The 13,036-nt window shown below is 42.1% G+C and overlaps 1 protein-coding gene across 1 annotated transcript; it reads right to left on the bottom strand.

The window, feature by feature from the left end:
* Nucleotides 1-4,351: 4,351 nt before the first annotated feature.
* asb1 (ankyrin repeat and SOCS box containing 1) lies at nt 4,352-11,199 on the bottom strand. Its single transcript, XM_073474355.1, has 5 exons — nt 10,992-11,199; nt 9,357-9,495; nt 8,469-8,771; nt 6,800-7,182; nt 4,352-6,573 (listed from the first exon to the last, which is right to left on the bottom strand). The coding sequence occupies exons 1-5, from the start codon at nt 11,086-11,088 to the stop codon at nt 6,443-6,445; spliced, it is 1,053 nt and encodes a 350-aa protein (XP_073330456.1). The 5' UTR covers nt 11,089-11,199; the 3' UTR covers nt 4,352-6,442.
* Between the last annotated feature and the right edge of the window lie 1,837 nt (nt 11,200-13,036).

The following is a 13,036-nucleotide window of genomic DNA, read 5'->3' as shown; positions in this document are numbered from 1 at the left end:
ACTGGTCTGTTTTAACACCAGGCTCACAGTCCACCAGCTCATTCCCCATCATAATGACTGAACATGGTTAGTATTATTTTCATGTTAAAACCCAACTTCTTCGGTCCAAGACACCTGTTAAACTTTACTCTCTGCAACCTCGCCCCTCAGTTTCTACAGCTTCGTTGTTCTCGAAAAGTCCGACCTTATGAGAAAAAGCTGCAGCACTCACGCCATAATGAAACATCTCTCAAATGAGAGGGAACTAATTAAGTCTAGTGTAAGAGCCAAGTTACAGACTGTGACAGTAATTACAGAAGCAATCACTTTACATCCTTCCTGCGTCTTGCCACATTTCACGACTACCGGGGCTCCTTTGGAAAACAGTCAAATTAAGACTCATTAAGCCCCTCTGAGGTCTCCAATTAAAACACACTTTTACATTCATTCACATTCTTCCAATATTTCCAACCATATACTCCTTAATTATATCAATAAAGCCCCTGCGTGTGTTGCGCTCAAAAGCTGATTGAGTGCTTTATAGAGCAAGACGGTCTTAATGGAGGAAAAGTGCTTCCGGACGTGCAGTTGTAATGCACATGTGCTGCGTTATAGAGTGTGACACAAACATGAGAAATGATCAATATTTTCAGAATGCTTCATCCATGCCCAAGCTCTCCTGATCAGTCGTGAGCTGAAACGGAAAAAAGGGCCGTTTTTCTTAGACCGTTAAGAGACAAACTCATTTGCACGTCATCTCTGTGAGTCACGTTAAAGTGCATTATGTTTGGACAAAGTTCACTTCTCTGCCTGTGAGGTGAAGCTTGAAACTCGATAAATCTCGCCTGGCTCGGGTCAGTGTACCTGCGTGTCAGAGTGTGTGTGTGTGTGTGTGTGTGTGTGTGTGTGTGTGTGTGTGGCGGTAAACGCACTGTGATGTGGTCATTGGAGGAAACTAAGAGTTCCGGAGCGCCTGAGGAGTGAGATCATTCAAATTAAAGCGCGTGGCAATTACCGAGCGCTAACAGGCTACTCGCCAGTGCAAGTGCAGGAGAGCGGGAGGCCTGATAAAGAGGCAGACACACAGAGTGATTGTGGTCGGAGCTGCCTAACAGCTTACAGGTGAGTTTTGATCCAAACACACACATTTTACTGTCTCTTTTACGCAACCAGGCTCTATATTTGTTAAGTAAACACCACTAAGATATTCATGTGCACACACACACGCCACCGTTTTAATACGAAAACACCAGATCCATGGAAACAACCTTTAATCCACGTCTAAACGCTGCGGTCGCCTCGTGAAGCAGGCTGCACTGCTTTAAACATCCCTTTGCATGCTGGTCCCCAGTTGAAGCGGAACACTGCGGTGATATTAGCAGAGGCTGCTGAGATTTTGATTGCACTTTGTGGCGCAAATAAACTCGGGAATGAACAACATCATTCAGCTTTTCCACTTTAACACTGATTTCTGAAGAAATAAACCGTTTATCGTCTCTGTTTCTGCTTTGTTGTGACGGCACAGCCAGAGGAAGTCCCGTTAGTGCTTAAACCCTGTTAATGCTGATCATGATCTGAAGTTTTCATGTGCAAAGCAGTCGCCAGTAAAACATAATCCTCTGATGTTTCGCATTGAGTCAGTGTACTGTGTCTTCATTAGCTCTCCATTAACTACTCTAATGAATCCATGTTGAAAATAGCAGGGTACAATCTTAAATAAAATGTAACATAAAATAAGTTGGACTTGAAAGAGAAGTCTTTCGCAATGAAAACTCCCCAAAGGAAGATCGTGGTTCACCAAACTGTCCCATCTCTGCTAAAAAGGATGAGGCTCTTGAGGACACATGCTGAGGTCCACAGCTGAGTCTTCTGTCGGCTCACAGAGGATAGATGGAGAGAAATGGGAAGAAGGGAAAAGAAGAGGTAAAGGAGAGAAAGAGGGAGACAAAAGCAGAGATGGGAAAGAGAGAGAAACGAGAAAGATAGTGGGAGACGTGGAGATGTTTGCCATGCTTAAAAGGAAGACAGTGCCATCTAGAGACCTCGTGTGAGGGTTGTGCACCAGCATGCACACAAACGTGTCTCTTCTAAGCTACTGCTGCTGCATGAGTGTGTGTGTTGAATTTTATTACTGCAGATGTTTAATGTTGAGCTCATTTTAACTACTTTATAAAAGAAATACCCAAAATTCACACTTGATATCATGTTAAAATATAACTTTGTGAGAAGTGAACGTCACCCATATGAATAGTACTTTTAGGCATTAATGTACTTAAGTATCAAACGTACAAGTAAATGTAAATGAAACATACATTTTTATGTATGTATAAACTGTATACTTAGGGTTGACTTGCCTTTTCTTATTATCAGAATCATTCATTTAAAATGTGCTACTCTGGCTCTGATGCAGGATGCAATCTGCAAAGTAACTAGTAACTAAAGTTATCAAATAAATGTAGTCGAGTAAAAAGTAAAAGATTTCAAAACTTTCAAGACAGTTTTGAAATCGTTTATTTTGCATATTAGTAGAATTTTCTCAAACTGAATGATGACGTGTTCCTTTATTGGTTATCACAAACACTAAAATTCAAAATGATTACATTAAGAGATACATTGTTTTTTTTACTGGACAGGAAGGGTATGATCAATCATAATCTGAAAGGTAACTGGTAACTATAAATCTGTCAATGTAGTGGAGTAAAAAGTACAATATTTGCTTCTGAGATGGAGTGGAGTGGAAGTAAGTACTGAAAGAAATCTTAAGTAAGCTTCCAAGCATGCCTTTTATGTTGTTAATAATAAAGTCTCCACAAAAAATATGTTTTGATTGTGCATTTTAAATCTTGTTTGAGAGGCTTCTCTGCCCTGAAAAGAGACATGTTTGAAACATGTCTGCAGGAAATCCTAAATTCTTCCTTCTTCAGAGCACAAACCCACTCCTTGTTCTTGAATCTTTAGCAGAACTTTTTGGATCGAGACCCCTCCTCTCCCTCGGTCCTCGTGCTCCCTGCTGCTTCCATTCGGGGGTTCCCAGGCTCAGCATTATCCACGGGACCAGTTGGGTTTTCACCAAATTGTGGTTTTCTCAAACTTCATGACATCTTGACTCATTCATCAGTTTCACAACGATAATAAATGTCCCAATCCAGCACTCCATCACCCTTATATTAAATTGTACGACTCTCTCTGGAGGATATTACAAATCATAACACAAAGAGGGGGAATTTGACAACATGACAAGACTGCAGGCCTGTGAGAAGAGAGATCAATGTAGAGTGGAAGGCATTGAGGCTGTTATCAGTGTCCATATCAGATGGGCTGAAAAACATAACTGTATGCTACTTGTTGAGTTACCGTGGTATTGAAAGTGTTCAGTCTAAAGCCTCCTGAACTGCACAGAGCACTTTCCAAGCTGGACCACAACAACCAATCAGAGAGGCATCCCGGAGTCCTGCCAAGCAATGGTAAAAACATTCTAGCCCTTGAGGCTAACGTTAGCTAGCATACTGCTGTTCACAGAAACAAAATCTCACCTCCGGTTCTTGCTTAAGAGTAGGAAAACTGTGTTGACTGTCTGTCCCCACTCGTCCAGACTCGTTTAATCTTCTGCTTTTGTTTTTTTCTCACTGTTACATATTAGTACGCAAGTTGCTGCACAACACTAATCTCCATTTTGTTTACGTCTGCTTCCCCATGAGATCATGTGAGGGGGATTACGTGTGAGTCCAACTTCGGTCTGCAGAGCCACGAAGCCAGAGAACACATAATTTATTATGAACAAGTACTCAATTTTTTACTTGAGTTATAGTACTTTCACTTGTACTGGGTGATCATTTAACCAGGAATATCTACACTCAACTGTCCACCACCGGCGTTAAACAATGAGCCACTCTTCCTTAATATTCATAATGGAGAAGTCTGCTCAACTTAGCGGTTTCTGTTTTATTCAACATTTCAAGGACACGCTTTTGGAAACAGGAAAAAACAAATCTTGGATGATTAAATCCAGGTCCCAATGGCAAATTATATGTATCCCCAGTGGCAGTAAACAACCACTTAAATTTCCCTGGCTATAAACCTGTGTAAAGGATAGATAATGTAATGTGGATGAGGGGTGATTTTCTTTCATTAGATTTAACCAAACCTAAACTCCAGAGATTCTGCCCATGACATTGGCTCGGATCATTTGGACGAGAACAGATGTTGGAAGAGGTTGTGAGGAACAATTCTCTCATGGTCGCTGAAGATGACTAACAGAACAGGAAGCATGGAAAGTGATCTTACTTTTAAAGAATTGCTCTGCTTTCTGGTGATATGGAAGCACTCCTGTGTAGCTTTAGATGATTAAAAAAAAAACATACAAGAGAGGATATAGAAGTATTGCACTTTTACTGTACGCAAATAAAGATATACGATGCAAAATGCACAGATAATTCATGTTGACCAGTTCACAACAAAAACAAAAGTCTGCAAGAGACATGCACAGTAGACTCACAGAGAAGGCAGCTTTCTTGGTAATTACTATTCATCATAAATACATTTCAGTCACAGAGTATTCTTAAATAATCAGTACACGTTTCTACAAAATCTCCTTCATAGTTTTTTTTTAAGGTGGTATTTACATCAGTAATTATAACCAAACCTTAAAAGGTGCAATAGGTAAGAAGTGGCCACCTGTCTAATTCACACTCCAAACAAATTGGGGGCAGCATATCATCAAAGTAACCACTAGCTGCTGCTAACTGTAGTTGTTGTTGGCTAGTTAGCTATGTAGTTAGTAATCCTATTAGCTAACTCTGCCGGGACCGGGAGCTTTGAGCTTTGAGCTTTGAGTGTTGGACTGCAGGGAGGAGTAAGATTTCAGGCCCGGGGCGGTGGGGACACAGTGTGGAATGCTGGCGGGGAGCAACGCCAGAATTTGCCAATGGAACCGGTGCCAGAAACCAAGCAACCAGACAGAACTGGCCTCAGCAGCCTCCCAGTGAACACAGCCGGACCGGCCAGTCTGACAACAGGTAATACAGAGGTGATTTACAGCAGCTCTGACCAGGCCTCTATTTGAATTTGTATACTCAAATTCTGACATATTGCTCCTTTAAATGTTTCTCCATCTCCAGTGTTTCAGTCAAGATCCGTGATCTTTAATTGCTCATTTTCAGCTTCAATTTTCCTATCTACCTATTATTTTATCTTTAGTATTTCTAGTCTGATCAATCTCTGAGGCCTTTTTCCAAAACTCACTGTTAAGGCATACGGTTACAGAAGAATCTATGGCTAAAAGAGAAATTTAAACACAGAACAACAGTGTTGGAAGTCTGCTAACCCACAGTCCAGCCCATACGTTACCAGTCTGGTCTAGGGCACTTTTTTATCCTTTCACTTGACACTTGATTACTCATAATATACAGGAAGTGACCTACATTATAAACCACTAACTGTAAAAAAAAGTATGGCCAGCTTTCTGGTCTGAAAGTTGTAGCCAGTTAAAATGTGCTTTAATCCTGCATTCTTTCTAATGGCCACAAGGGGGGGGAGGGGCATTCTACTGGTTTCAAAAAGAAGTCTGATTCTATGTGAGCTTATGAGAAAATAAACCTACTTCTCACTTGATTTATGACCTCAGTAAACAGTTTCCTAATGAGTTTATGGTCTCGCTCTCTAGTTTCAAATCTTCTTTAACAAAGTGTAAGGTTCATTTTGTAAATTATGGTCCCATTTAGAGTAAAATGGATGATAAAGCAGGGTATGCTTTAGGGCGTGGCTACCTTGTGATTAACTAGTTGCTACCACAGCATTTCAATCAGGATATCATGAACCTCTCGTCCAAATATGGTCGCTTTCGGCTCCAAAAAAACAACATGGCAACGGCCGTAATGCCAAACTCAAGGCTTCATAACTGTAGCCCACAAACCAATGGGTGACGTCACAGTGGGTTTACACTTAAGACTGTGTTGCTTCACTCTGCATTCACTCCGGCTGAGAGTTGGTAAAAGGCCTAAAAATCCAATGAAACAGCTGAATGAGCAATTCAAGGAGCCGGATCTGAGTAATATTCCTCTGCCTCTGAACAGGACATTTTAAAACATGGCTTTATAAGTGATTGCTTCAAACCAAATGACGTTCTCACTGTGGTTCTAAGCTGAAAAGTGCTACTGAAGCAGGACCTGAACACATCCCGGTGATTTGGGAAGTCACCAGGCAAACGTTAAGGATGCACACATAGTTTCCACAAGTCACTCTAAGGCTTCTCTGATAAGTTAAGAAGCATTTCAATAAATCGTTACAGTAAATGGAAGGTAGGAGTGACACATAATTTAAAACTTTTGAAAAAAATATCAATAACTGTTTAATATTAGAAAATCATAAGCAATTAGCAAATTGTGTGTTCACAAAAATGCTTTATCTTCGGGATTGATATGGGGTTGACTGAGGTTTGGGTTGGATGAGTAGAGGTGGATGGTTGTCAGTTTTGGTGAAGCAGGAAGTTCTTGATGGGTTGTGGTAGTGGTAACGTGGGTATATGGTTCAGACGATGTTTGCCCATCGCTTTGCGGATCCTGATGCGACATATGTGTGTCAGCCTACGAGGGCATCCTGAGAGGAGACAAAGAGAAGGCAGCTGCAGCAGAATCATACAACAGATTCAGGTAAACCATGAATACAGGGTACAGTTCATTGATCACACATAATAAAGCTAATGTTGGTCAGTACTTTTATATCCTACGTTATTTATAACCTTGAACCAACTGGCAATAAACTGGAGAAGTCGACAAGTACTAACGTGCTTCTCTAAACAACTACTGTCGATGTTTTTACTCACTCTTCGCCTCCAAGAAGACCTTGAGCGCCTCCGGATCCACCTTCCTCCGGTTAGGAGCCTCCAGCTCCGACTCGTCCCAGGGCACGAGGGCCGGGTTGGCCCCGTGGTCCAGGAGCAGGTAGATGAAGGCCACCTCACATCCATGTCGCAGCACGGCATCCAGCAGGCAGGAGGCCAGGCCGCGGGTCAGAGCCTCCTGGCAGACAGGCCCAGTGTAGTTGAAATCGGGCTGAGCGCCGGCCTGGAGCAGCAGCCGGAAACAGTGGAGGTGGTGGTAGGCCGCGCTGATGTAGAGCGGACACACCACCAGAGTGTTGAGGGTACGAGCGCTTAAGAGGAGCCGCGGACCCAGCTGGTGGTCCATGTCGACATCGGCATTGAACCTGGACAAAGGAAACCATGAGGAATCTACATATAAACTACATATACTTGTTGACTGCAGGGACAATTATAAAATGAAATAATATCATTTCAGAAGACATCCTTTACGACACGTTTATGGACCAAGTTTAGCCAATAAATTGTGCAAAGATGGTATGTGTCTCGATCATGGGTTTTTAAAGTCTACAGCAGCGTTCTGTTGCAGAGTGAACATTAAAAAAGTAGTTAAAGAGTAGTTAAGAGAAACAATAGGCCTAGCTCATTCCCCTAGAAATACTAGAGAAATATTAAATTACATAGATAAATAATAAATAAATATAAATAATAAATATTAAATGAGCATTGTTGTTTTTAGGTACTTATCAGTAATGATAATGTTAGTCACAATGACAATACGATCAATAAACTCCTTTGTGAGCTCCCCTGTTTGAGCGCAATGACTGATGGGTAATCTAGTCATCTGCCTGTGAAGTGATGAACAGTTGCTCAGTTCACAGATCCCTTTGAGCTGAGCATTTTCTGCATTTTCCCCTCATTCTCCTTAGTTTATTTGCTTAGTTTTGCTCAATTACTGGATGCCTCTGGGATCATAATAATGTTATTTGATCCCACAGACACTCAATAATTGAGCCAACACACCCTAATGTTGCTCGAGACTACAAAAAGGTCTGTTCTAAGGCATTTAATAGTTTCTGACTCTGGGAAAGTGTGAAAAACTGTAGAATTCCCCCAAACTCACCAAACCTCTCTAACCAAATGATATATTTTGGATATTCTTAGAGCTCTGCCTTTGATAACTGATGTAATAACTAATGAAATGTTCTTCACTTCCCTCTACTGAACCTCCCCTGAAACTTTTAAGAGCCCCTGCCTTACACTTTGAAAACCTCTGGTCTAGATCAAAACCTTTCCGTTTTCAGCCGGCTCAGAGTGTTTTTCTTGTAAAATATTACTGCGTGAATTTGACTGCCATCCCATTGGGGTTGCTGTTGTTGACCTGTGGAGGAAAAAAATGTTTTTGTGCATTCAGGGAGAGATGAAAGAAGCCGATCAGGAAATAACTGAACTGCTGCCTGAAGCAGTGAAACACATTGCATCACAAAGCCAGCGGTAGATCAAAATGCTTCCACTGTGTTCACGAATAATAAAAAAAAGAAGTATGGCCTGGTTTGGTGTGGACAGCACCACCTTCCTCAGTAGGAGTTTTCAGTAGTAAGAGAGGACATAAAACACATCTTATTGCCAGTGTGCTGAGGTGAAAACAGCCAGGTTTCAGACTGATCCTCACCTGATGAGCTCCTGCAGTATATCCAGCCTTCCCACCCGTGCAGTGTGGTACAGCGGGGTGCTGCGGTGGTGCCGACTTCCGTTGGGATCGGCTCCGGCTTCGAGGAGGATCCGGACACAGTCCAGGTGACCGTTAACAACAGCTACGTAGAGAGCCGTTTGACCTTTTACATCGACTAGGTCCACCTCGGCTCCCTGGGCGATCAGGTAGGCCACGCAGGCGGCGTGTCCTGCTGTGGCTGCGATCCTCAGAGGGGTGCAGGGCAGACAGCCGCAACACCACACCGACTTCTCATTGATGCGTCTGGTACCAAAGGAGAGAAGGGAGTGGTTATCAGTTGTGTCCTAGTGAAGTGTTTGATTCCCAAAACTAATCCATGTTGCACACGTTGATTAAAAACACACATTTAGTTATAGCACTTTGAGGCAATGGTGATAAAAGTACACAGCATATGGCGTGTGTTATGTAGTGCAAGACTGTTTTATGCTAAAGATGTGCTGGGACATATTCTGCACGGCGTGTGTGTTTCTCAGGCTGTCACTCAGCAAACCCACACAGCACAGAAACCACAAACCACTGAGTGCCACTCATGAACGTTCTGGACAAAAGCAGCCAGTTCTGCAGTGACATGGAGCCCACAGCCACCGCTGAGGGACAAAGGCTATTCTTCTGTAACAACAATACATGGTGCAAAATATTGTTGTTGTGTCAGAAGTACAGGCGTACATGAATGAAAATAACTTCTCGTGAAACCCATTTTGTCTGACACATAGTAATCTAAGAAAAACTAGACGCAGAGAAGTTGAAACGTCATCCATTACTCCCATCTCTCCAGCTTCAACCGAATCCACCAGATCTTATTGTATTAATGTTATCGATCCCTCCCACCGTTTGAAGTCGTCTTCCTGCAGCAGGTTCCTCAGAGTGTCCAGATCTCCGACGTAGGCTGCGTTGTGGAGCCGCATGTCGTCCTGCTCCAGAGGTTTGTCGCAGAACTGCTCCTGGAGCCATTCCTTTAGGTTACGCCCTGCGGAGGACACGCAGATAATACAGCTACGGTCATCAAATGTACAAAGTAATATCAACACATCTTTAAAAAAAAGCTGATGTATGCTCTGCCTGTATAATCGTTTTTTTCAGCTCCCTTGGCACAGATCTTATTTGAGAATACAGCGTTTTAGAGGTATTTTCTCGCTGCATCTGATTTTGTTACATAACTGTACAAGTGTCCCAGAATATAATTACTCCCCATGTTCATAGGCAGCTCCTGAAACGCTCGTGGACAGCTGGTGGTCGCTGGGCTCCTACAGTTACTGACAGGTTTAGGCACCTTTACAAAGTGAAATGCGAAGATTTGCTGCACCTCCTTTTCACCTTTTGTTACAAACCAAACAATAGATTATAGTAGAAAATAGTCAGCAGATTAATAATGAGAATAATCATTAGCTGCAGTCCTATATAAACTAGTCAAAACGTTTTTACATTAGAGGCCAAATATCAAAACTATCAAAACAAAACAAAAGGCGTTTGCTGACTGTATTACTTTTTCAGCTTTCTGGATTAAAAAGTGGATTTATCTTCACTCCTGTTTATCAACCTGACTGCAGCAGCAATCCGCCTCGTTGACCTCCATTGTCGGGTGCTTGTGTACTGTAACGCTGACTGCTGACTGGAGCTGGAGGGGAAATATACTTTACTTCATTTAAGTAGTTTTACAGAGAGGAGAGGGGAAAAGTAGAGAAAGAACCAGCATCTCTGGTGAGTGCTGAGGTCAGTGATTGACCTGAATGCAAAAACACAGACACACACCCTCGCTGTGTGCGTTAGCTTACGACTAATGTACAGTAAAGTAATCTGGCTGTTTTGGGCGAATAAACATTAAATTAAACGGGGGTCAAACTCGCTTCGCTGGTGATGTATACACCATTGCTGATGAAAATCAGACATGACTCAGGCATGTTCAGGAACGAGATAATGTTACCTTGAGTAAACATTGTTGTAAACATTTGGGATAACATAAGTACACAACTCAACAAAGGTCTAGTTATTTTTAGACATTTTGATGCAAAATTCTTACATATGATATCTTTAAGTAGCATTTGACTTGTAACGGTGACTTTCCAGGGTGGCATTAAAATATCTGAATATTTCCTCCACTGCTTGTTTCATTGCATTTCATTGTGCAGGTGTTGTTGTTATTGTGTCCACCTCTTGTACCAAAGATGCTACTGGTCACCATCAGGTCCACATGCATCCATTTCAGCTCTCTCTTATTTGTAATCTATATGACAACAAAATGCAGATGCAGTGTTGGCACGACTGCAGATGTTTAATACCTCTGTAGCTGCAGTCACACTGTAGATGTGGGCCACACCTTATCACATAGGAGTCACCCACAACAACAGCATCTGTCTTGTTGTTGTCACTGAACACTGAACCCTCCTGTACACACACTGCACACGGAAGATCCCTGCTCCCACCTGACAGGACCACAGGGATCACAGTGCGTCCGGTCGTGGTTACCTGCAGCGGTGGCCCCGGGCAGATCCGACACAGTGATGAGCGGGGGGAAAGGGGCACTGGGCGGGTCGTCCGCATCAGCTTCTGGACCGTCGGCCATGCTCCTGAAAATGTCACACCGTCAACCTGAAACCAGGAGAGATCGCTTTCCCTGAAAACAACAGGAAACCCCTCACGATCTGAAATCAGACGAGGGACGTGAAAATAAACAAACGTGAGTGTGTTGATGACGCTCAGCTCTCTGCGCTACTTCCTGACTGCGCTCAGCTGGACGATTTAAAGGAGAAGCTTCCCTTTTTAATGTCTGAAGCAGTGTGGACACATGATCATCCTCTGACCTGTGTTTAAAAGATAAACAAAATAATGACACATATTTGAAAAAGTGGTTAAATAAATAATGGAGAAACATGTAAAAAAAAAAAAAAAAGTATCTTTATTAAAGGTGCACTCTGTAGTTTTGGGGAAGACTATTAATCAGAAGAGAATAATCTTCATTTAATGATTTTTTTTGTATTATGCCTAAACAAACTACATAAACAAACTCTCTTTGTTTTCATAACCAGATAAACTAAATAAACAAACGGACCTTAAAGGACAACACAGTTTCATACTGTCTTAATTTGTCTATATATGGCGGACCGGGCCACCTTTCTTGCTTCGAACAGTGTTCTGGGGACCTTATTATTATTAAAAAATAAATATTTCTGAGTTTGTTTTATTACCTCATTAATATTGTAAATATTATAATTCTAAGTTTGAATTTCTTCTCCAAAACTACATGGTGCCCTTTAAATAAAGTATTGTGGCAGTTATGTAGTAATAATATACACAATAAACTCAGGTACAGACACTAAATTCAATTTAAACACGGGGAAGTTGCACTCGACACTGTCCTAAATATCTATTATAAAAACACATAATGTGGCTCAGATTTATAAGTGGTAGCACTGTGAGTGCAGGCCACCTCCTCGAGGGTCATTTTAAAGGTCAAGGAACTTCACCAAAAGGTTTCATGATCCAAGCAAAGACGTTTGGACTCCTACATGCAGTATTCCCATGTTTCTTTGGACACAAGGAGTAGACATTCTGCTCAGCTGCTGGTTGCATGTAGTCAGGCTGGGTAACTATTAAATGCATACCTACAGTAAAAACATTTTTGGGTGGGTAACGTACACCAGAGAGGAATGCAGCCATGGCTCTATGCTGCCTAATGACAGATGAACCTCGGCACTGAGGCACCGGCGGTGATCTAAAAATAAATGGACTGGTCAACAGTGCCGTGTGTCCCCATGAGTGGACAGGTTGCTAACAGACAAGGAAAATGAAAAACCATTCTGAAATTCAACGTACTGATTTAATTACATTTATGAAGGGATTCTGCTCCCATCACACAGTCAGGAATAGTACTTTAATTTAAGCAGAATATTACCAAAGTCAGATTGGAGAGGTTATTGGACGACTCCAGACCCCTGCCATCTGTTTTATCTACACAAAGTGAAGTTAATGTTCAAGATTTAGCTAAAAAAAGTGATTGGACACTTCAGTTTGGCCTAACATAAGGATTAAGGGGTAACTAAAGGCAACAAAAGTGAAAATGAAAGGTGTGGTCCCTCATTAGCAGCCTGATCCATTGGCTGCAAAATCAATGTGAAGAGCCATGTCATGTCTAAAGTCACTTCTTCTGTGAGCAACTCCAGTCATAAGGGAACCAAAGATGGACAATGGAGCTGTCCTTTCCTTGGACTGTGCTGGTTTTTAATCCACCTGTTGAGACTGGGGCCAGCGTCTTTGCTGAAAGCAGGTGTCCCTCCCTCCTGCACGGGGCCTTCAGCTAAATCTCATCACAAATGCTCTGTCCAAATCTCACTTAGTAGCTTTTAAAGGGCTCCTTCCTAATAAGCTTTGAGTGTGTTGCAGCTGTTTCGTGGCTTGCCAGAGAAAAGTTGCTGCTAATGTTACTCGAGGGTCTTAAAATGGAAGTTAAATGTTTCACTTTTGTGATGTCGGCCCGAGCTTCAAAAGAAACACGTCTCGATGAGAGTGTGACT

The sequence above is a fragment of the Pagrus major genome, chromosome 9 (assembly GCF_040436345.1).
Source record: "Pagrus major chromosome 9, Pma_NU_1.0".
In the NCBI taxonomy this organism is placed as follows: domain Eukaryota; kingdom Metazoa; phylum Chordata; class Actinopteri; order Spariformes; family Sparidae; genus Pagrus; species Pagrus major.
The sequence above is the reverse complement of the archived record's forward strand: the minus strand, read 5'-3'. Positions and strand labels throughout refer to the sequence as shown.